The 24,346-nt window shown below is 50.2% G+C and overlaps 2 protein-coding genes across 4 annotated transcripts in view; one reads left to right on the top strand and one right to left on the bottom strand.

Annotated features, from left to right (window-relative positions):
• Positions 1 to 24,346, top strand: part of BCO1 (beta-carotene oxygenase 1) — a 176,915-nt gene that overhangs the window by 55,640 nt on the left and 96,929 nt on the right. The window contains exons 12-17 of the mRNA XM_084958113.1: positions 8,979 to 9,318; positions 10,468 to 10,638; positions 15,083 to 15,236; positions 17,495 to 17,634; positions 18,280 to 18,403; positions 23,194 to 23,349. The gene's annotated coding sequence lies outside the window, so the exon portion shown is untranslated. The remainder of the gene's footprint in view (positions 1 to 8,978; positions 9,319 to 10,467; positions 10,639 to 15,082; positions 15,237 to 17,494; positions 17,635 to 18,279; positions 18,404 to 23,193; positions 23,350 to 24,346) is intronic.
• The window catches only part of PKD1L2 (polycystin 1 like 2), a 101,719-nt gene that overhangs the window by 33,294 nt on the left and 44,079 nt on the right, over positions 1 to 24,346 (bottom strand). For 2 of the 3 annotated variants that reach the window (XM_084959471.1, XM_084959470.1), the window contains 12 exons: positions 23,718 to 23,800; positions 22,919 to 23,050; positions 21,320 to 21,502; positions 19,406 to 19,530; positions 18,266 to 18,392; positions 17,477 to 17,608; positions 14,154 to 14,376; positions 13,411 to 13,604; positions 9,141 to 9,371; positions 6,132 to 6,233; positions 3,850 to 4,028; positions 1,476 to 1,622 (listed from right to left, as the gene is read on the bottom strand). In XM_084959471.1, the coding sequence (XP_084815597.1) occupies positions 1,476 to 1,622; positions 3,850 to 4,028; positions 6,132 to 6,233; positions 9,141 to 9,371; positions 13,411 to 13,604; positions 14,154 to 14,376; positions 17,477 to 17,608; positions 18,266 to 18,392; positions 19,406 to 19,530; positions 21,320 to 21,502; positions 22,919 to 23,050; positions 23,718 to 23,729 (1,787 nt within the window). In that variant the 5' untranslated portion in view covers positions 23,730 to 23,800. The remainder of the gene's footprint in view (positions 1 to 1,475; positions 1,623 to 3,849; positions 4,029 to 6,131; positions 6,234 to 9,140; positions 9,372 to 13,410; positions 13,605 to 14,153; positions 14,377 to 17,476; positions 17,609 to 18,265; positions 18,393 to 19,405; positions 19,531 to 21,319; positions 21,503 to 22,918; positions 23,051 to 23,717; positions 23,801 to 24,346) is intronic. The other variant, XM_084959469.1, reaches the window with a different exon arrangement.

Raw genomic sequence — 24,346 nt, 5'->3', positions numbered from 1 at the left:
GATTCACAGGAGGAATGAGATGCTCCTGCTTTCAGAGAGCTCCTGGATGACTACTTTCTAGGCATCACCCGTGTTGATGCAATTGGAGATAACATCTGCTCCTAGAGCTGAGCACTTAGTCTGGACCATGTAGTGTGCCACGCACATTACCTCCATCATTTCATGGGACCTTGGGTCCCCTCTGGGGTAGGCACATTGAACACATCATTTTTCAGATACAGAAGCTGAGACTTCGAAGGCGGAGACTTACTTATGGTTATGGTGCAAGTCAGCAGCAGCGGTGTGGGACTTTGTGATCTGTGCCCACAGCTGTGTTATACCTCTGTTGGAGTCTAAGTCTCTCTGATTCAGACTTTTTTTTCCCTTTGGAGGCTGAGCTGCTTAAAGTAGCAGCTGAATGGAAAAAAGGCCTTTCAGTAAATGCACTGGAAGCAGACTGAATGCCCATCCATAGGACAATGGTTGTAGGACACCCATTCTGTGGAATATCACGCAGCCAATAAGAAAAATTTGATGCAAACATATCCTCCTGGAAGGATGTGTGTGATACATTGTTAAAGAAAAAAAGGCAACATATTTAGAGTAACATGCTATTTTAAAAAGATACAAAATGAACAGTAATTTGTGGTGGGGTGTGTGTGTGTGTGTGTGTGTACATTTGTATCTGCTTATAGGAGTCTGGGGACAGATGGGGAAGGATGCAGAACAGGAGGGGTGGTGGGGGAGTGAGTAAAGCAAAGGGAAACATGCTGCAAGATGCATCTAGTGTAAAGTAACACGAAGAAGATACTCCAGGTGGCCAAATGTTGAATCGCCATTCCGGTCAGTCTGTTCACATATTTTATTTTATTTTTTATTTTTTTGGCTTTTCAAGAACCACACCCATGGCATATGGACATTCCCAGGCTAGGGGTCCAATCGGAGCTGTAGCCACTGGCCGACGCCAGAGCCACAGCAACATGGGATCTGAGCCGCATCTGCAACCAACACCACAGGTCACGGCAATGCTGGGCCCTTAATCCACTGAGCAAGGCCAGGGATCGAACCTGCAACCTCATGGTTCCTAGTCGGATTTGTTAACCACTAGCCACGATGGGAACTCCTTGTTCACATATTTTAAAAATATTGTTTTGTGGGGGTCTTGGGATGGAAATGCTATAAAACTGGGTTGATATGATCGTTGTACAACTATAAATGTAAAAACAATTACTGTTTTGTGACATTCATAAGGAAATATGGGTAACTGTTGCAACCATTTTCACCACCTGAAGATCACTCTGTCTTGGAGAGTCCATGTCCCTCCAGGCCCCTCAGTCACAATAAGAAAAAGTGATTGGTCCTTAATATCCTACTCAGAGCTACCCAGGCCTGCTAGCTGAAACGTGCTTTTATTTGGCTGCAACCGGATTCTGATACAACTTCCCTACAGATGAAAGGACAAAGTCAAGAGCATGTGCTTAAGAAAAAAATAGTACCTGAATTGTTTCCTGTCCTGCTCTGTGGCCACCGGAAATATCTTGTCGAGGACACAGTCTCCGATGTCAATGGACAGCCACGAGTTGCAGAGGAAGTACCACTTCCGGTCCATGGCCAGGTCATGCACCAGCACCCGGCTCACATACCTGAAAGGGACCCACACTTGAGGATAACGTGGAGGATTTTCAAGTTCCTTGGATGTGAAGGTAACACATCACAAACCTGAGCCCAAGAACAAGAAGTCCTGGCAAGAGACTTTGTATTTTTCTTCATTGCTCTTGGTGCCTTCATGAAGATGCCCCAGTCAGTGGATGAATTTGGCCTGATGGAGAATTCAGCTAGTGTAGACAGGCAGTTTGGAGGCTGCCAGGTTTTCACAGACAAACTGCAAGAGGGTGCCTTCTGAAACTGCGACCCCTGATGCAGGGCAGCAGTCCCACGGCCACTGTCCTAATGCAAGTGTGGAAAGTCAAGTTGTCTAGATTGTGTGTTCAGGGAGGTATAGGCTTGAGCACACAAAGCCTGGTCCTCCTGTGGGCTTCTACTCAGAATGAGCCTACCATCCATCTCAGATTCAGACATTTTGGGAATCATACAACTCAATTTAAATCTTTCTTTTCTTTCTTTCTTTTTTTTTTTTTTGTCTTTTTAGGGCTACACCTGTGGCATATGGAGGTTCCCAGGCTAGGGGTTGAATCAGAACTGTGACCACTGGCCTGCGCCACAGCTACAGCAGTACTGGATCTGAGCCACATCTTCGACCTACACCACAGCTCACAGCAACGCCAGATCCTTAACCCACTGAGCGAGGCCAGGGATGGATCCCATGTCCTCAGGGATACTAGTTGGGTTTGTTAACCACTGAGCCATGAAGGGAACTCCTTGATTTAGATCTTTGAGGCCCAGGGAAGAAATGAAGTCATCTTGCCTCTGCTGGGAAGTCAGATCCATCAGCAGCTGTTTTCCTTGCAGCGTTACAGTGAACTAAGAATAGTGATGATACCAAGAAGCTCTCTTTAGTGAGCATTTATTGCACAGTGGGGACGGTGCCAAGAAGCTATTGACACCCACTTTCACCTTTCAGGGCAGACAGTCCCTTCAGGCATGTGAGAGCCACCTCTGCTGAGGCCACTTAGCCTTCTGAGGAGGCTGACATCCAGTGGCCTTTGGGTACAGCATGTGGGTGTCATCTAGACCTGGGTGTGAGCAAGACCCAACTCAGGACAGCTCCAGAGCTCCCCTTGGGTTAGCGGAGCTGTCTTGGGGCTGCATCAGTGCCCTTCTCCTTCTGTGCATCCTACCTCCTTCCCTCCCTGCCCAGGGGCTGATCCGAGGCACTCCTTGGATAAATGCCCTGCATGTTCACCTCCATCTCAGAGTCCACTTCCCAGGAGCCAGCCCCACAGCTGAGGGACGGAGTGCATTCATGTATTAGCGTCTAATGCCTCAGATGAGTCAAAGACAAGTCTTCTAAATGCTCTGTTTTTCTAATGCTGCCAGCCACTGATGAGTGTTGAGGCTGGAGGCCACTCATCTGTCACTGGTTTTGGTCTGAGACGGAATGGGGAAGAGTCTTGGCTCTGAGCTTGCTAGCTGTATGACCTTGGGCAAGTCAGTTAGGTTTTTCCCACCTCTAAAATGAAGGTAATAACAGCATTTGTTGCAGAGGGTCTCTCTGAGCATCCAGTGAGAGAAGCACAGAAAGGCTTAGCTCAGTGCTCCACAGCAGAGCTGTTCTTACTTCTTTTCCTGGACAATCAGCCCAGTGTCTCTCTCACTCTCCTATTGGACAGGGTTTATCTCTGCAACAGGCATCTATCCCCATTTTATTTATTATTATTATTATTATTTTATTTTATTTATTTTTTTGTCTTTTTGCCATTTCTTTGGGCCGCTCCTGCGGCATATGGAGGTTCCCAGGCCAGGGGTTGAATCGGAGCTGTAGCCACCGGCCTACGCCAGAGCCACAGCAACGTAGGATCCGAGCCGCATCTGCAACCTACACCACAGCTCACGGCAACGCCGGATCATTAACCCACTGAGCAAGGGCAGGGACCGAACCCGCAACCTCATGGTTCCTAGTCAGATTTGTTAACCACTGCGCCACGACGGGAACTCCCTATCCCCATTTTACAGATAGGCAAGGTGAGGGCTAAATGGCAGGTTGATGCTACAAAGAAAGGTGTAGCGTTTAGGAGAGGCTAGCATTATGTGTGGCCTGTGGACTGGTGGGCCTCTCTGAGCCTTGGTTTTCTTATCTGTGAAATGGGTTTCCATTCTCTGTGTCCTACGGAGGCTTGTGAGGACCAGGAAAGCAGCACATGCACCTGCCCAGCTTCGTAGGTCTTTGTGGTTTGCCCACCCCTGACTCACCAGGATGGCCTGTCCCCTGAATTGTCATGCCACAGCCGCAGGCTCCTCAGCTCCCCCAGGGGAAACAGGGTGGAGAGTAAGAAGACGTCCACTCCTCCTCGCTCAAAAACCGGGATGTCAGGGTCTGACAGGTGGTGGGGCTCACTCTCTCCATCCAGACCATATAGGGTGACAGTCACCTGAAATCCAGAGACCCGGAGTGGCCTACTCCACGTGGTAACTGAGCTCCACGGGCTTTGTTTCACTGAAGGTGTCCAAAACCCAATGAAACCCAGTGAGTCGTGGCCATTTCACTTTCTGTCCTCCCATCTGGGGCCTTCCTGAGTTATTTTTCAGTTGTGTGAAGATTTGGGATGACACTATCTTTATTCACATCTTTGAGATGAGTGATACTCATAAAATGCTTCCTGGTGACCTTTTCAAAATTCCCGTGTATTTATTTGAAAGGCCCATAGGGCAAGAACAGAATGTGTCTCCCTATTGAACATAGTTCCAGTGCCTCCCAGAGATCCTGGCACTGAGACAGGAATGAATGAGTGCCCATTATTTTAAAAATGCACATTCACAGGCCCCACTCCAGACCTACCAGGAGTACTGGGGACAGGGCTCAGGAATCTGCATTTTTTTCTGAAGCCATCCAGGCTGATTTCCTAAGCCAAAACCAGCTGAAGCAGATGGCACCTCTGCTCTGCTGACATCCTTCAGCTTCGCCACTGTGGTGTCTGCACCCAGGTCCAACTGCCAACAGCCATGTCTCTTTCCCGGTGGGTTTCTTTGGCTGTTAGAGCAGCAGGTCAGAGGTATCAGAAAATCAATGACCCTTGCAAGCCCTCTTCCACCAGTGGCTGGCAGGACTGATGGACAGACACCCAGTTCCCTCAGTCCTCAGCTGGAATGACCTTGAGGCCCACATAGGAACAGCCAGGAAACTGTTTTACAGAGTGCCCCAGTGGGATTAGGCTGCAGTTGCCCATGGGGGAACAGTTGGATCATGCACCCTTTATTCGTTCCTTCCCTTTCCCTTCTGGCTTCCTGCTCCCCAGGGGGTGTCCTGGGCTCCCTCTTGAATCAACCACTTGCGTTTGAATCCTTGTTTCAGAGTCTGCTTCTACAGCAGTCTTCACTCTAGACATTCCTGGTCATGTGATTCCTTGCTTTGGGGCTGTCCTGTGTGACATACATTAAAATTATACAATTTGGAGTTCCTGTCATGGTTCAGGGAAACGAATCTGACTAGTATCCATGAGGATGCAGGTTTGATCCCTGACCTCGTTCAGCAGGTTAAGGATCCGGCGTTGCCATGAGCTTCAGTGTAGGTTGCAGATGCAGCTCAGATCCTGCATTGCTGAGGCTGTGGTGTAGGCCAGCAGCTACAGCTCCGATTGGACCCCTAGCCTGGGAACCTCCATATGCAGCAGGTGCGACCCCAAAAAAAAAAAAAAAAAAGACACAAAATAATACAATTTAAATACTAAGATTTTAAAAATAAAAAGTAAGTAAACACCTGCCCTGCTCTCATGAAGCCTAATTCATTTTGGAAAAATCCCGCACTCTTCAGGACAGTACACCCCCAGTGCTAGTGGTTCTCAAACTGTGTTCCATGGGGCACAGTTTTAGAAAAGGAACCTTGAAGGCTGCTGCAGGGTGTGATACATTCTGATGAGGGGTATGGCACCGGCCAGACTTAACTAAGGATGCTGAGACATGACAGAAACAACCTGCTGAATACTACACAGCTAAAGTCAGAGGATTTCAGAAAATCCCTAAGCCACTGGAATCGTGTCTTTACTAGTCAGCCTTCTCAAGGACAGCCTGACCTCTTCGCTGGATGCCAGCGCATCAGTTTTCCTTAAAAAAGTAATTCAAAGCACATTTTCAAGTGGTTGCCATTGTTTCTTTCTTTCCTTTCTCCCCTTTCTCTTATAAATTCTGTTCCCCCCTTTATTCATTGATAACAGCCTAGTGATTGTTCTTTACATGTGCACACATTTGCATGCAGGTAACCAACTAACCAGTTATTATTTGACAGGGATAAATGAGAAGACCGGGGGTGCAGTGTCAGACCCTACCTCTCCCTTAACCCACTCCTCCTATGTTCTAAGATATTGAGGCTAAGGGTATTATTTTGTGTGACAAAAAGATACATTACTCCAAAAACCAAAATGCAAAAGAGAAAAAACACTGCAACAGAATCTGCTGGGCTGAAGCAACTTAATGGACTGGCAAGTGCAGTGCTGGGCAGGACATCCTGATCTACTGAGGGGGCTTACATGGTCAGGTACCTTTGAGGATGTGGCTGCGCCCCTCCGGTGTCCGGTATAGACTGTCACCAGGTAGTGGTACTCGGCAAAGGGATCGTTGTCTTCCAGCACTGTGACCTTCACCTGGACAGAAAGATGGTGTTAGGAGGGCCCTGCTCGGCGAATTCATCCACAATAGCAGCCAAGAGTGAGCTGGGCATTCATGACAATTAAAGGGCAAAAGCAAAATTGTATATGCTGTTGATTCATCCCATCAGGTGAGAACTGTTCTTTATCAAAGCAGAGTTTTAAGTGAAAATCAAAACTTTTAAAATGAAAAAGTAGAGTTCCTGTTGTGGCTCAGCCATAATGAATCCAACTAGTATCCATGAAGAGGTGGGTTCAATCCCTGGCCTCCCTCACTGGGTAACCATCTGGCATGGCAGTGAGCTGTGGTGTAGGTTGTAGACTCGGCTTGGATCCTGTGTTGTGTCTGTGGTGTAGGCCAGCAGCTGCAATTCTGATTGGACTCCTAGCCTGGGAACTTCCATATGTCGTGGGTATGGCCCTAGAAGGCAAACAAGGAAAAGAAAAGAAAGAAAAAGCACATTCGTTATTAAATATCATCCAAAGTAGTCAAACTGGAAATGAACTTGCTATTAATATGAGAATGTTTGATGCTTGAGCTGAGGAGTACAAACTGTATTCATATGTAATTTCTCGTAACATTGGTAACCAGATCATGCCTCTGAGGGAATTTGAAAGAAATGAATGTTAAACTGTTTAGCAAAAAATGTATAGGTGGAGTTGTTTAGAAGCTGCAGAAGGCTCTGTGATGAGCTACCTCCCAGCTGCCAAGATAGTGGTGTCAGGAATACAAGAGCCACCACTGTCAAGGTGGCACCCTCCTGGGGAGGCCCATATCCAGTGACAGATTGATGCATTGCCTGGGTGTGGTCAGGACCTGAGTGTAATTGAGACGTGGGTATGACCAAGATCTAGGCATCTCAACCCAAGTCGCTGGTTCCAGAGCTCCCCAGGAGGTCAGCCATCTGTCATGGGGCTACATCCCAGCTCAATTTCTCCCCCAGTTCATGCTGCCTTCTTCCCTCCCTGCCCAGGGGCTGATCCCAGCTACCCCTGGATAAATACCCAGTATACTCAACTCCATCTCGACATCTGCTTGCCTGGAACCAACCTACAGCTGAGGGACTTAAAGTATTAATGTTTAATCCCTTGGGCAGAGCAAAGACAGCAGTATAAATGGAGCGATTCTTATTTTTTTAGGCTTCATGCCATCCTAACTTCCTTAGAGGTGTTGCAGTGTGTGCAGAGGGTAGGACATGTTGAACGTTTCAGGGCTTTGTGACAGTACATCCTTGCATTCATTTACCAGCTCACTCAGACACAAGTATTTATCGAGGGCTCACTATGTGTCAGACATGATGCCTATATCAGAAAAATAATCAGAGCTTTGTTGTAGCCATTGGTTGCACACTTGGTTATTGTTAACTTATTTCAATCCTCAGACTTGACTTGTGGTCGGGCAGATCTGGCTTTGAATTATGGCTCCTGGAGGTGGCTTTGGACTTTTTTTTTTGTTTTTTTTTTTTTTTTAGGCCTCACCCACAGTATATGGAAGCTCTCTGGCTAGGGGTCGAATCAGAGCTGCAGCTGCTGGCCTACACCACAGCAACACCAGATCCAAGCCACACCTGTGACCTACACCTTAGCTTTCAGCAATGCCAGATCCTTAACCCATTGATGGAGGCCAGGGATTGAATCTGCATCCTCAGGGACACTAGTTGGATTCTTCACCTGCTGAGCCACACTGGGGACTCTGGCTTTGGACTCGTTAATTGCCCTTTCTGATCCTTGCTTGCCTCATCTGTAAGATAATAGAGATAGTGTGCAGTAAAATGTTCATTCAGCAGGCTTGGCTTGTTTGAGCCCCACACATTCCAGAGGAGGGACTGGTTTCGGCCAGATCCTGGAGAATAATCTCTAAATCTTTGGCATATCCTGCATGATAATAGTGTCCAATGACCTGGGACCTTGGGCCATCCCAGAACGTCTGTGCTAACAATGCCATTTATGGTGAGGGCTTTGGGCCATGCTCTATCAGTCTGACCTGGGCAGGGATGAGGGGCGGTGGTTCCTGGAGACTAACTAAAGTCAGTCCTGCAGGCTCCATACCTGTGGAGCTGGCCCCTAAGAAAACCCTGGACCCCAGGCCATGGTTGGCAGTACTTCCAGTGTGTTGTCACACGTCATTGTTAGAAGACTTCATCAGTCCATAGGACTCCACTGGGAGAGGACAGTTGGAAGCTCTCGCCTGATCTCTCCTGGAGCCTTCCCACTGCTGATTTTATTTTATTTTATTTTATTCATTTTCTATCTTATTTTTTTTCCTTTTTACAGCAGCACCCGAAGGCATATGGAGGTTCCCCAGCTAGGGGGTCGAATTAGAGCTGCAGCTGTCAGCCTGCACCACAGCCATAGCAACTTGGGATCTGAGCCTTGCCTGTGACCTGCACCACAGCTCATGGCCATGCCTTAACCCACTGAGGGAGGCCAGGGATCCAACCCTAATCCTCACGGTTCCTAGTCAGATTTGTTTCCACTGCGCCACAATAGGAGCTCCCCCACTGCTGATTTTAAAATGTACCTTTTCAGTATAATAAACCATAATCGAGGATAATAGTTTTTTTTTAAGTTCTAGCAAATCACTGAACTTGAAGGTGGTCTTAGGGACTCTCAACACAGTATCTTCCCCTTGGGGCTGTTGTGAGCATTAAATGGAGGTAATACTTGGCACATAGTAAGTCCTCAATAAGGGGTCAGTATCATAATCCTCCTGATAATTTGATGAACGAGGATATTTTTCAGGTAAAGCTGCTGAAGGGCCAGCTTTTCTGAGATGACACCAGGGGTCAAGGCCTGGATTGGGACCTGGCCCTTCAGCTCCTGACCTGGGCTTCACCCCCTGGAGCTCCTGCACGAAGCCGTCCCTGCTCCTCCCTCCAGCTCCCAGGGACCATGCAACCTCACCTTGGCCTGATCCTGAGCATCCTTCCTCCGCGCCCAGATCACCACCAGCACATAGGCCACGCAGAGGCAGCCCACGGTGGTCACAACCACAGGGTTGTCTTCAAAGGTGGCAAAGAGGTCAGCGGTCTGGCGGATGTCGACGGCATTGGGCATCACCAGGAACGTGCTTCCAAAGAAGGTGAGGTGGTTGCAGAGGCAGTGGGTCTGGGAGGGGGTGGTCCGTGGCCCCACCTGCAGCCCCAAAGAGGCCCTGGTAGAAATACTCAAGAAGCACAGCCCCAGCCCACTTAAACCCAAGGGAGGAAAACAGTGAGGGGTGGATGCTGTCCTGGAGAGGGGCTGGGGAGACAGCTGGGAGCTCAGGACTCCCTTTGGGCTTTTTCATTACTGTACTTTTAGTAGAAACTAATTTTAAAATACAGAGAGTTATTTATAACAAGTGTCTCTGACCTGTCATTCTCAATGAGCAACTGAGTCCATCTCGCTAGTCAGCTTTGCCTTTTTTAGATAAGAAGTATTATGGGTCAAATTGAAGTCCCCTCTATCCCCCATCCTACATAAGCAGCCATTATCACACACTTGATGTGCATCCTTCCAGGCCATTCTCCTACCTGGTGCTCATTCTTTGCACCTGTTGGGTGCTTCTTCCAGGCCAGGCAATGGGCCGGGTGCTGAGAGGACACTCAAGATGACCAACTCATCTCAGTTTGCCAGGGACCTTCCTGCTGTTCACACTGAAAGTCCTCAATCCTGGGAGCCCTCCTTCAGTCCTGGGCAAACTAGGACAGTTGGTCATCTTATACTGAAGAGCAAAAAAAAGAAGACTGGGGGAACCATGGGAGAAAAAGGGAAAGACAGGTATTTAAATCCTAAGCCAGTGTCTCAGCACTTGGAAAGAATTCTCTTAAAATTTTGCCCAATTCATTTCCCTTGCACCACAATGGGAACCTCGGGACTCCCACTTTTAGACTGGACCTCAGCATTTCCTCTTCCAGGGACTGCACAGACCCATCCCTCAGGGTGGAGGACTGGCTACTGGCGTGGCCACCCCTGGGCACAAGGGTGACAGGACATGGGGAAATGGGGCCTGTGGGTGGAGGTTGGGCACAGGGTCCCTTGTGGTGTGGGACTGAGGTCAGGGAAGGGAGGAGGCAGCAACGAGGCAGGGCAGGGCCCCCCTCATTCATCTGGCTCTGAATTCATTCTCTGTACTCACGGGCAGGCCTTCCCTAAAGCCCTCAGCCAGCTTGTACTCCACCCAGGGCCATTTGGTGGGTAAAGAAGATATAATTCAAATCCACAACCCAGCACTACCTTTTCATTGCAGGATCTACCACGAGGTAATAACGTAGGAGGTGACAGAAAACCTGGCATGGGGCAAGTTCTCTGCCCCACACCTGGTGAGGAACGACCCTTGGCAGCCCAAACATGCCCCAGCAGGTAACGCTTATCTTTTACCCTTAACGCCAGCCTGTGAGGATCGGCCTCCAACACCGTGGTGAGAACTTTTTTATCGACAGATTTCACGTGGGTTTTAGTTCCGTGTTTGCTCACTGTTTCCCAATCCTGGTTGGCATTTGGCACACAGCTGTGAGGCTTACTGGAACTCTTGGCACACCCAGGAGGGGTGGGGCTGGTTTTAGAGAAGAACCCCAAGCAGGTACCAGTGACAAGACCATCTCAGGGCTGGAAGCCCAGGGACCAGACCTGGGTTGTGCCTCACAGCTTTGCCCTTCTGGTTTTCACAAAGACTTGGAGGGTGGTAACTTTCCCAGTCTTTTGCAGCACGAAAGCCCTTTTGAAAATCGGGAATTAATCTGGAGAGATGGGAAAATTTTCAGGAGATCCCCTCATGATAGTAGTTGCTGCTTGAGTATCCCTTAAGAAAATGTGTAAGATGGAAGAGAGTTCTCAAACCCCTTGGATAATTCTGCCTTTACGCCCTGAAAAGGTCTGTAGTTCATAGATTTGGGACTTTCTTTAGTTAATTAGCGAATACAGCAGTGGTTATCCATCCAAACCTAATGACCCCATTTACTTATTTTTCCCCCATTTACTTATTTATGGCTACTCAGTGATCTCTATATATGTATCTACATATCTGTATGACTGACTATATTTGCATCTAATCTATGTCTCTAATGAGCATCAGGTATACAATATTGGGTTAAAATAATTTTGGTGCTACGACACACTCCTACAGGGTGGGACCTTTGTATGTCCCACTTCCATGTATATGTGCCTTAGTAGCTGTATGTTTTTAACAAGCACCTGGGAACCCATGACACTGTTCCAAAGCTAGGAACTTTCCACTAACTTAACATTTAGCTCAGCCTGCTTCTCCCCAAAAAACCACCATGCCATGTCCATTGTTTCCTCAATTTCTATTTTGTGTACAGTTTCATCTTCTCTACACTCCAAGAGTCTAACACAGCAATCATTTTGATCTGTGGAGTACTTACTATGTATGTGCCAGGCACCACCCCTAACCTCATCTGGGTCCCACCCTATGGTAGGTGGCAGCCATCCTTTAATCCTCATTTCAGATGGAAAGCTCAGAGAGGTGGGGTGCCTTGTCCGTGGTCACCTTGCAAGTACTGATGACATGGGATTGGACCCACCTCTGTCTGATGGCAAAGCCCGTGCTGCCAGCCCCTGCACCACCTGCTTCTGAGCCTCAGGCCTCAGAGGGCAGCCTGCAGTGAGCATTCTGTGCCAGCAATGAGGGAATCAGACAGTTTCTGGGCATGAGGACTCGAGAAGGTTGCAACCCCTCCAGGGTCTCGTTCACAAGATATAAAGACCTGTGCTGCAGGTGTGGGGACCCACTGATGCTTGGACATATCGGTGCACCCTTGTCTCTTCCTGGCATTTTGGAGAACTCCTTATGTGTGGCAGCTGGAAGCCAGGGTAAGAGCTGACATGAGAGCCAAAGCTGCATTAGAAACAAACCAGGAGGGAGCTCGGCTGAGTCCCCTTCTGCAGCTCTGCTGGAACCTGGCTTCTTAAACTACTTGGACATGTGCACCCCTTGCGTCTTGTCCGTGTCCCCTGCTTGACTGACAGCTCACTGGTTTTTCTTGACATTTTATCCCCACTGGTTGGCCTGGCACCTGGTTCATTTGTAGAATGAATAAAAGAAGGTATAAGGTCTAGGAAATGGAGACAGTTGTGTGATAAATTTCAGCTCGATGTAGAGGTTTCTTTTCTTGGGGGTAAATAGAAGGTAACAGAGGGGGCCTCCAGACCTCTGGAGGGCTCCCCAAGAAGGTGCCATCAGAATGAGATATCAAAAAGCACAGTTTTCTTAGCTGGGAGGGAAGAAAGGCATTTCAGGGAAAGAATAGTGTGTCCAAAGGCATGGAGGAGGGAAAGGGACAGAAATGCCCCACAGGTGGCTTCTGGTGGCCTCAAAGCCAATATCTGCTACCAGGACACTGTCATGGGCTTTGGCTCCTTGGAGACAGAGCTGAGCTGCCCTGAGACAGGGATTTGATTGCACTTAATAGAGCCACGTGCTATCAAGGGCTCTGTGAGACTGGGTGTGGCTCTGGAAAAGCGGTGCCTCATGTTGCTTAACGCTTGTGCTCTAGAGACAGATGCGGGTTTGAATTCCAGCTCTTCTACCTCCTAGGTGAAGGTTTAGGGGCAAGTTAGTTGAATTTCCTGAGCCTTTGGTCGCCTGTAAAACATGAATACCCACTATCTTGGAGGGTTATCCTGAAGGTCCTTTGAGATAATATACATAAAGCACGAAACACAGCACCGGGCATAGGATAAAGGACTTGGCTATGAGCTCAGTTCCTTGGAAAAGACGAGTAGCTTCCCTCAGCAACCCCGAGTCAGCAAGGCTTCCCAGCCATCTGTCCCTTCAGTTGTTATTTGTCCCCGAGGGTGAGCAAAGCACACTGTACCTGTCTCATGTGGCTCCTGGCGCAGCAAGGGAGCAGACATCTTTCAGTGATCTCCTAAGTGGGTGTTAGACACCACCTTGCTTGTGCTATGGAGGAGGCGGGCGTGTGTGCTCTGAGGGTTTATGGTAGGAAATCTGATCACACAGGGGATTAAGGACAGTTTGGGTGGGATCTGAAGAGGCATTAATTAGAGTGAGAGGGGAGGGGGGGTACTTCCGGCACAGGGAATAAATAGCATATGGCAAGGCTCTGTGGAGGGGCCCAAGGTGGTGCCCCAGAAGCCCTAAAAGGGGACCCTAATTGAGCTGAAAACACCCAACCAAGCTGCCCTGTCTTCTTTGCCTCCTTCTCCTTACCTGGCAGCCAGAGTTGTCCCAAGTCCCCTGGACCTCATCCCAGAACACACAATGGGACAGGAAGGTGGTGATGCCGACTGAGAGGTCCCTGCCAGGGGCTGGCTCCAGGTCAGACTCAGGGATCACAGCCAGATAGTAGATGCCTTCTCCAAAATATAGGTCCTCTGGGCTCAGGATCCATGTGGACAGCCCGTCTGCAGGGAGGGTGGCTCTGGGTTAGCCTGAAGCCCGATGGACACTGGCACTGACATGATGGGAGAGGAGCACCAGGGTGCCCTGGCAGGGGAGCCAATCCTGATGGTCTCCCCAGTGTCCTAGGAGTGCCCTCTCCTCATGAGACCAGGAGCAGAGAAGGAGAGGCTCTCCCAGGTCAGGGTGCAGAGCTCAGATTCTAACTCTGTCCCTTCTTGGCTGTATGACTTTGGATCAGTTACTTAACTTCTCTGTTCGTATCCTAAAAGTGGAAATTTCCCCATCCTCAAGGATTGACATGAGATCAGTGCTGTAAGTGCTTGTCAGCTTCCTCAGGGTATATAGTGTTCACCTACTATTGCCTAATAATAATAATAATAATAATAATAATAATAATAATACCATCATAACACCACCAACAAAAATAAGCACTGCATGTAGCAAGTGTTTTTTTTTCTTCTTCTTTTTCTCTATGACTTCTGATTTCCAAGTTTTAAGCTAGTCACATCCCCAGGAAGCAGCTCAAGAAACTGGCCTGGTTCTAGGACTACCTGAAGCAGCCATCGGTGGGAAGTGAGCTTTGGCGTCATAGCTGGTCTCATTGGGGTGGTAGCCATAGCCCAGGCTGAGCATGAGTGGTATGTCGGGCCTCCAGTGCAGCTGGATCCCCAAAGCCACTCCCCTTGAAGTCAGGTTCACCCACAAAGCTTCGGGGCTGGTCAGGTTCAACACGGTTGGCTTGCTGTGTCCTTCAGAAAGCTGAGGCAGCAGAATCTGTCATCAGAAACAATCAAATCAGGGTTGTGCTCAGAGTTCCCACTGTGGCTCAGCAGCAACGAATCCAACTAATGTCCATGAGGATGGGGTTTGATCCCTAGCCTTGCTCAGTGGGTTAAAGGATCCAGCATTGCCGTGAGCTGTGGTGTAAGTCACAGATGTGGCTTGGATCTGGCATTGCTGTGGCTGTGGTGTAGACTGGCAGCTGCAGCTCTGATTGGACCCCTAGCCTGGGAACTTCCATACATTGCGGGACAGGAGTGCCAGTGAGTGTCAGGGCTGCTGGGCAGGGGAGCACCTGGGCAGCTGAAATCCACTCTGTGCTCTGCTCCTTCTGTTAATTTCCTGGGACTGCTGTAACAAATGATCACAAACTTGATGGCTTAAAACAACACCAATTCATTCTCTTACTCTTCTGGAGGCCAGAAGCCCCACATCTCACTGGGCTACAGTTGACAGGGCTGGTTGCTTCTGGAGGCTCCAGATTCTCCAGGGCTGAATCTGCTTCTTTGCCTTTTGTAGCTTCTGGAGGTGCCTCAAGTTGGCTCATGGCCCCTCCTTGTGTCACCCAACCTCTTACTTCTGTCATTAAACTGCCTTTTTCTTTTCTGGAGTCAACTCCTTCTCTGTTGGACTCTTGTAAGAAACCTCTTGATGGCTCTGGGCCCACCCAGATAACCCCGGATCATCTCTCTATTTCCAGATCTTTAACTGAAATTACATCTGCATAGTCCCCCTTGCCAGGTCAGAGGCCATATCCACAACTCAGGGATGAGGACATGGGTGTCTTGGAGGCCTTTATTCAGCCCATGCTCATCAAGCTGTGCATCCCGGCTCAGGGCTACACCTGCACACAGGTGCGTCTTTCTAGTTTGCACCAGAAAGCTGTTGACCAAAGTGTGAAACAAGTAAGATTAAGTTAGAAGCACAAGCTGTAGAGGCAGAGAGACCTTTGTTTTACCTTGGCTCTGCCCTACATTAGCTTTGGGATCTCTGGCCAATTAACAAACCACTTGGGGAGTTCCCGTCGTGACTCAGAAATGAATCTGACTAGCACCCATGAGGACACAGGTTCGATCCTTGGCCTCGCTCTGTGGGTTAAGGATCTGGCATTGCCGTGAGCTGTGGTGTAGGTGGAAGATGCAGCTCTGATCCCGAGTTGCTGTGGCTGTGGTGTAGGCTGGCAGCTACAGCTCTGATTCAACCCCTAGCCTGGGAATTTTCATATGCTGTGAATGCGGCCCTAAAAAAGATTAAAACAAACAAACAAACAAACAAAAACAACACTTGGAACCTCAGTTTCTTGTCATCAGTAGAGTGCATAGACTCATTGAGATTATTAAAAATGTTGTCATATGCAGAAGACTGAGCCAAGTGTCAGATACCCAGTAGCACTCAGCAGTTGGTTGCTGCTAGTCCTCTGCTTTTACTCTTACATTAGAAGTTCTCAGAACCGTTCTCCACCTGATCAGTTCCTCAGATTAACTGAAGCCCTCCATTCCTTTTTCTCTTTCCTTTCCTTTCCTTTCCTTTCCTTTCCTTCCTTCCTTTCCTTCCTTCCTTCCTTCCTTCCTTCCTTCCTTCCTTCCTTTCTTCCTTCCTTCCTTTCTTTCTTTCTTTCTTTCTTTCTTTCTTTTTTTCTTTTTTTCTTTCTTTCTTTCTTTCTTTCTTTTTAGGGCCACATCTGTGGTATATGGAGATTCCCAGGCTAGGGGTCGAATTGGAGCTGCAGCTGCTGGCCTACACCACAGTCACAGCAACACCAGATCCAAGCCGAATCTGTGACCTACACCTCAGCTCATGGCAATACAGGATCCTTAACCCACTGATTGAGGCCAGGGATTGAATCCACATCCTCATGGATCCTAGTGGGGTTCATTACCCCTGAGCCACAACAGAAACTCCTCCATTCCCTTTCTAGAACAGGCTGATTGACACCCCCTGTGCACTCTGTTTGCTCCTGATGGCCCTCTGTGGTCAACATGGGCACATGCCACCCAGCTCTTCCTTCCAGGAAGGACCTGCTGCCCAGTCACAGGGAGTATGGGCAGCTTCCAGGGATCCTGCCTGCGACATCTCCTCTCTGTAATCCGGCAGCCCTTCCTGCCAGTGGGTCTGGATTCTCAGCCATAGGCAGTTGTGTCCGATTTCTTAGGTCTGTTGTCCTTATGATTGTAAAGGCCCATTTTGATGATCTTTCTCATATAGTGACAAAGGGACAAAGCAAGAGTGTGTGAAGAGAACCATCTGCATAAGAATGTAAGTTCAAGGCTTTGAGAACACTCAGTAAAGGTGAGTGGCAAAGAATTGTGATTGAGTTAGTCATTGGTGAGAAAGCTGTAGAAAATTAGACAAAAAGTCATTCAAATTTTGAAAGAATCTGAACTGGTATTGCAGTGTGCCTACACTTTTTATTCACTTGGAAAAAGATCTAATTAGGTCAAGGGGGCGATTTAGGTAAGGGAGCTGATTAAACCTCCAATCAACAGATTGAAAGGAACTTTCATTTGTACACCTAAAGATTAATAATGTTATATGTTTAAGTTTTATGTTAAAATACAATGCTTAGGGAGTTCCCATTGTGGTGCAGCAGAAACAAATCTGACTAGAATTGATGAGGATGCTAATTTCGATCCCTGGCCTTACCTAGTGGGTCAAGGATCCGGCGTTGCTGTGAGCGGTGGTGTAGGTAACAGAGGCAGCTTGGACACCATGCTGCTGTGGCTGTGGTGTAGGCCAGCAGCTCTAGCTCCCCTTTGATCCCTAGCCTGGGAATTTCCATATGCTGTGGGTGTGGCCCTGAAAAAAAAAAGCAAGGAAAAAAAAATACAATGCTGAGGAGTTCCTTGGTGGCTCAGTAGGTTAAGGACCTGGTGTTCTCATTGCTGTGCCAAGAGTTCAGTCTCAGGTCTGGGAACTTCTGCATACCGTATATGATCAGTTCCTCAGATTAACTGAAGCCCTCCATTCCTTTTTCTCTTTCCTTTCCTTTCCTATGTATTTCTTCTTTTTTCCATAATGGATCAACTTTTGGTTCCAACCAAGTTGGAGAGGAAGAGAGAAATGCCCCTGACTTCTGAGAGCACCCCAAGTCTACCTCGATGTTCTCTGATAGGTTCTTCACAGGGATGAGCTGTCCACTGGGGCTGGTCAGAGAGAGGCCACCAATAGTTCCGCTGACATCAAGGGGACTTCGGGCTGGAAAGGGGCTTTGTGGGAAACTCATCATCTGGAACCAAGAAGGAAGAGAGTCAGGCAAGGCCCCCAAAGACGGGAAGGTGCCCAGGTCTCTGTGTGAAGGATGAGGCTTCCTAAGATGGGACGGACAAGTGGCCCTTGCCTTGTGGGGTGAGGGGGGGCCCTGCCTTTAGCTACTGCTGTCTTTCCTGGCATTTGTCTGCCCTTCAAGGCTGTGGCCTCAGAAAGCTGGGCCTTGAGACCTGATCAGACCCGCTGCCGCCAGACATTTACTGGATTGTAAACGGTCTGAGTCTTTCTTCCAGCAAAGCCAACAAGTCTCTAAGAGGGGAAAGTCTGTCTGCTTTCTCAGAGGCTCAAGGAACGGAGTCGAATGTGCCCTCATTTGGGCATGGAAGGCGCCCTGAGCTGCCTGTTTCCTAGTTGTGGAATAAAATTTAAAGAGCTTCATTTCCAGTGACTAACTGGACCAAAAAATTCCACAGCACAGTGGGAAGAGGATGGCCGGGGGCGTCAGAAGCCTGGGTCTGAATCCCACCTCTGCCACTTTGCTTATGGCCTTGGGCAAATCACTGAGCCTCACCCATTACATTGGCAAGGCTGTTATCCATGTAAATGAGCAAACTTTTGTGCAAGAGCTTTGCGACCTGGAAAGGGCTGTTCCCAAGGAGGTTCTTTCTCTTGTTACCCTTATGTCCACAGGCTCCCGACTGTCTTCCATGGAGCCGAGGGAGGGGGCAGCGGGCAGGGTGAAGGTCGCAGAGCTGGCTGCAGCAACGTGCACGGAGGAGCCTCGCCAACCCTGCGGCAGTATTCTGTCCACAAGGTGAGAACAGAGGTGCAGGGAGAGAGGAGAAGGTCAGGGTCAGAGGAAGATCTGCCTGCCTCTTGTTCTATAGGGAGCCTGGCTTTAGCATCAGAGTGGGTGGTTCTGTTTTGATCGTTTACATGGTTCTGAATGTTTGCCTCAGTAGGGGCAGCATAAAAGGCAGCTGGCACCTCCAGGCTGGGCTGGCGACTCCACGAGGACGGGGCTTTGGCCACCTTTCCTGTTGCAGCACCCCAGTGCCTGGAGCAGGGCCTGGCACATGTTTTGTTGAATGAATGCCTGAGCTTGGACTATATCCTAGACATTTCTCCAGACTTAGCTCCCCTTCTTACTTGATCTCTGATGTCTCAGGCTCCCATAAAGCCAGCTTTACTGGCCCTTGACCTCGTCCCATTGGAGTAGACTGGGAACCTGGTTTCAAATCCTTGTCCTGATTAGAATGTTGCTTTGGGAAACTGCCCCTGGAGCCAAGAGGACAACTCTGGGAGGAAGAACCAAGGGAGGGTGTTTTGTCCCCGGGGGTTCCAGCAGGGCCTGCCCCGAGTATCAAGGGGAGGAATGGAAGGAGGAGGGCACCCCAAGGTACTGGAGGGCCCAGTGAGAGCTGGGCAGGCACTCCAAGGAACTACTCCCACAGCACACGCATCCTGAATCCCACAGGTGCACGGAGCCGTGTGCTTGCCAGACACTCCCTCGAGGCTAAAAGTGGGCTGAGCCCCTTCATTCATTTGGCCCCCTCGCTGGCACAGCCCAACGTGACCTGTCTCTCAGGACACATGGGTGGCTCTGGCACTGGGGTGGCATTCACCTTCCTGTGCTGTATAGACACCCAACACAGGGACCTTCACTCTGTGAAAAGCCCTTCCTACTTCTAGGTCCCATCACCTCCCCTCTGCGGGTCTCCTGGGCTCTGCCTGTCACAGGGTCTTCGGAAGTGGGTGTGGAATGAGCCAGGTCAGGGGATGAGCTTTCTCAGGGCCCCGCAGTACAGCGAGTTACCTGTTTGTATACACGGAGATGGAGGGTGTGGCCAGTGTGGTTGGAAGGCCCCCGGGCAGTCTCCCCAGCAGGAGGGTGTCCTGGACACGTTCCACGGCTCTGAGCAGCTGGGACACTGTGACTGTCTGGAAAAGAAAACTGGGGATGCTGCTGTAGGCTGGGCTCCATACCACCGCTGCTTACTGCCACCAGGCCAGCACGGGCCCTTGGCAGGGACTGGGAGAGGGCAGGGGCACGGGGCCGAGCCTGGATGGAAGCCATTTACTGAGCGCCAGGCACTGGAGGACCCAAGAGTAAGCACTTACAGGATCCCAAGCTCGGCGAGCAGATGCTTTTACACCCCCATTTTAGCAGACAGAGGCAGGGAGAGAGTCAGTGACTCGTAGAGGCCGGGCGCTGATACCGTGAAGTGCTGGGATCACAGCAGGGCTTCTGACCCCTGTGTCCTCGCTGAATTGTGACATTCTGTGCCTCTCTCTGCTCGGGACCCTGACGTCTAGCCACAGCACAGGGAAAATAGAGACTCACAGACACAACCATTCCACCAGGTCTCCTGGGCTCAGACTCCATCCCCACCCATCCAAAGCCCCGATGAAGACGTGGCCTCGCTAAGCCGTGGCAGCAAGAGGGCCCTGGGAGTTCTGGACATTTGCAGAGTACCTATCAGAGCACAGATTGTGTGTGTGTGTGCACATGTGTGTGTGTGTGTGCATCTGTGTGTGTTGAGTGTGTGTGAATGTGAATGTGTGTGTGGAGGGGACCGTGTGTGCATGTACATATCTGGGTGTGGGTATGTGGGTATGTGTGAGTGTCTGAGGGAGTATGAGTGTGCTTTGACGGTGTGTGAGTATAAGCGAGCATGAGTGAGTGTGGGTATGTGGCTTTATGTAAGCCTGTAGCCATTTGTGGGAATCTGTGTGGCTGTGTGGCCATGTGTGAAGATATGAGTGTAAATGTGTGTCTGTGTATGTGCAGGAGTGTGTGTGAGAGAGCGTATAAGTGAGTGCCTATAAATGGATGTGTGAGTGTGATTGAATGTATGTATGAATGTGAGTGTTTTGAGGTGTGCGTGAGTGAGTGTGTGTGTGTGTTCTTGACTAGAGTGATGGCTCCACAGAGGACAGGGCCGTGGAGCAGCGCAGGATGGGTTTTGTGGCTCCGTCGTGATGCCGTCCTGGGTGCTGGGCCACATAACTGCGTTGCATTTCTTCTCACCCTGGGGACTGCCTCCCTTCTAAAATCATGCCATGCCCTTGGCTGCCTGAACCAGAAGTTGAATTCAAACTTGCGAGCATGGAGTTCCCATTGTGACTCAGCGGAATCGAACTCACCTAGCATCCATGAGGACACAGGTTCATTTCCCGGCTTTGCTCACTGGGTTAAAGATCTGGCATTGCCGGGAACTGTGCTGTAGGTCGCAGATGCGGCCCAGATCCTGCATTGCTGTGGCTGTGGTATAGTCAGGCAGCTGCAGCTCCAGTTCGACCCCGGCCTAGGAACTTCCAGATGCCTTGGGTGTGGCCCTAAAAGGGAAAAAAAAAACAAACCTGTGAGCATGGATATACAATCTCTCTAACTGTTGGCCTCTCTGGGATGAGGCAGAGCTCATCCCCCTACTACAGATGAGGAGATGAAGCTGCAGGACGTTGTGTCACTTGTCCGCAGCTCGTAAGTGACAGGGGCAGGATTTGAACTCAGGCCCCCTCCTTCAGAGCCTGCACTTGATCTGCTCTCCCATACTGCCTCACTGAAGCTCCGGTCTCCAGAGCCTTTCCTCCAGCTCCTAGAAAGGACTCTAACCTCAGGGCCTCAGTTTGCTCATCTGCAAGATGGGGAGGAAGATCCACCTGGAAACGCTGGTGCGACCTGGGCACATGGTGAGTGTGAGGTCTGTGTCTGGACTGGGGTACCAACCTGGCTGCCGTTAGCCTTTGCGGGCTCTTCTGCTCTGTCCCTCAGAGATGCTTCCAGCACACTGCCTACAGCCTGAAACAGGTCCCTGGTAGCCGCCTGGCGCCTCTGGTCCTCAGGATGGGCCTTGGCACTCACGGCCAACAAGGCCTCACTGGCATGCTGCAGAGCCCAGCTGGCCTCCCGCTAGACTCACCCAGAGGAAGAGAAAGAGCAGCGTGAGCCCCTGCCTGGAGCAGACCTTCCCCTATGCCATTCAAGGGACACACGCTGCCATGGAGGGGAGCAAGGGGGAGGGGACTCAGAGGGAGAACCAGGCCCATCACACAGGCTGCCTGTGTCACTGGCTTGAGGCCGGGTGTTCCTTCCCTACACTGTGCTGAGTTCCTTCAGGACAGTAGCCCAGTCCGGCTCTGAATCTTCCCCAGAGTGCCTTGCACGACGCTCAGCCTGTAGTCGGCCTTCAGTAAACAGTCACTGCCTAGGGCTGGCTGGCTGGACTGATTTGCTTAGCACCTGGCTGCCCCAGTGGTCAAAAAGCACCGTGAGGGCAGAGGCCACGTCTGTGTGATTTGCTGCTGAACTTTCAGTGAGTTGCGTAGTACCTGGTGCATACGAGGCCTTTAGGGAGCTTGTGCGGAATGAATGAATACATTACTGGGGGGATGAATGAGTGGCAGGATGGAGAGACGGATGTGTATGTACATGTAGACGGGATGCGTGGGCAAGTGGCTGTGGAGGTGGGACGTATGATATTGATGACCCCGGGGCCCCCAAAGGTAAAGAGCAGCATTGCTGGCTTCCAGACAGGGACTGGGAGGGGGACGACCTCCTGACGGAGTGGGTAGGACAGAGCCAGACAGCTGCCTCCTTCACTGCTTTTATGGACACTTGGCTGCCATAATGCTGGGAACATGGCGATTTCTTTCAAGTTCTCCGAAAAGCAGGTACCAAGGCAAGGATTTGAAAATGTCATTCATTCGGAGATAAGCTCAGGGAACACTGGAGGCAGAGTAGGGAAGTGGGACTCCAGGGAAGGGTCGGAAGCCAGTCTGCAGTGACCAAGTCTATTACCTGGGGCTCAGTCCTGCTGGGGAGTTCTCCACCAAGAGGGACCAGGGAGCCGGGGTAACTGCCCCACAGCCCATTACTCACAGAGAACGGCATAATCCCCTGACATATCCAGCCTGCCGTGGGGGTGGGCAGAGTGGACTCTGGAGGGAGGTCAGAAAAGGCCCTCAGGCTAAGAAAGGCAGGAGCTGGGAGCTGTCCAGTGGGGGACACAGGTGGGTCAGCAGCAGCAGCAGCAGCTGGACACACACTTGACCACCCAGTGATTAGTTAGATTGAGCTGCCCATCAGCTGGTGGGGGGTGAGGTGTGCAAGCACCCAGGCCACCACAGGCAGGGTGAGACCCAGAGCTGCAGGAGGGGCACCTTTCCTCCCTTGGCACTGCCCACATGGAACCCTCAAAACAAGATGGCAGAAGACTTGAAGGCCCTGTGACTGAGGGACCTTGGACCTAGACTGGGGTTAGTCGTCAGCCACCCACTGCGGAGCTGTGTGTCCTGTGGCCTGGCTCAGTGCGGGGGAACTACTCACCTGAGCCGAGGGCGTGAGCTCCTCACTGCGCTGAGTCACCTCTTTCAGCACCTCAGCCAGCTCCTGCACCCTCAGCATGTCCCCCAGCGTGGCACTGGCCACAGCCAGTGACCCCAGGATACGCTCCCTGACCTTGGCACAGAGGGAGGAAGGCAGAGAGAGGAAATGCAATCCCAGTGGCTTGATGAAGCTGTTTCAGAAGATTTGGGGTCAGAGCAAGTGACCGGGCTCATTTGGGGTTTTCCAAAGCTGGTCAGCCTCTCTTTCTCTTCTAGGATGTGTGATGGGCAGAACCACAGCCTCCCAAAGATAGCCATGTCCTAATCCTTGAAACCCATGGATATGTTGCCTTGGAAAGGCACTTTGGCAGAATCTCTTTGGAGGTTTAAGTTCGGGATTCTGCGACGGGGAGAGTATCCTGTATCACCCAGGTGGGACCGATGTACTCCCAGGGGTCTTTGTAAGAGCAGGGTGGCAGGGTCAGAGTTGGAGAAAGAGACGTGATGGTGGAGGCAGTGGTGGTGGAGAGGGAGAGGGAAGGAGGGGAGGAGGGGAAGGGAGGAGAGGAAGGGAGGGAGCAGGGAATGGGGCAGGGATTTGAAGATGCGAGTATTGGAAATGGAGCAGGGAATGTGGGCAGCTTCTAGAAGCTGGAGAAGCCAATGGACAGATTCCCCCCTGGAGCCTCCAGATGGTTCACAGCCCTGCCAACACCTTGGCTTCAGCCCAGTGAGACTATTTCAAACTTCTGACCTCCAGAACTGTAGGATAATAAATTCATGTAGTTTTAAGTCCTTACATTTATGTTCATTTGTTATAGAAGCAGGAGGAAACTAACACAGGATGTCTCCAGCTTTCTCCAAATCTTCAAATCTGTAAAATCTGTCAGTATTTAAAAATAAATGGAAAATAAATGGGAGTTCCGTTGTGGCACCGTGGTTAACGAATCTGACTAGGAGCCATAAGGTTGCAGGCTTGATCCCTGGCCTCGCTCAGTGGGTTAAGGATCTGGCATTGCCGTGAGCTGTGGTGTAGGTCACAGATGCGGCTCGGATTCTGTGGTGCTGTGGCTTTGGCGTAGGCCAGCAGCTACAGCTCTGATTAGACCCCTAGACTGGGAACCTCCATATGCCACAGATATGGCCCTAGAAAAGACAGAAACAAACAAAAACAAATCGTGTCTCAGAGTGTCATTGTGACTAAAATGGCATGAAATTCAGGAACTAGATTACTTGATGGCCCAGTGTGGATGGAATCTTATTGCAGACTTGGTCCCTATATGCCTTTAGGGCAATAGGGACAAGGTTCCCTCCAGCCATCCCTTAACTTCTGCCTTAAGCCAGCCCTTCTGGAGCTTCTGAGGAACACACTTTCTAAGCCACAAAGTCCTAACTAGGGGCTGGCTTTGGCAGTGGCAGAGAAAAACCT

The sequence above is a fragment of the Sus scrofa genome, chromosome 6 (assembly GCF_054392235.1).
Source record: "Sus scrofa isolate SSC_HxYL_T2T_F1_AM1 chromosome 6, Sscrofa_HxYL_maternal_Yorkshire_Landrace_v2.0, whole genome shotgun sequence".
Lineage (NCBI taxonomy): Eukaryota > Metazoa > Chordata > Mammalia > Artiodactyla > Suidae > Sus > Sus scrofa.
The sequence above is the reverse complement of the archived record's forward strand: the minus strand, read 5'-3'. Positions and strand labels throughout refer to the sequence as shown.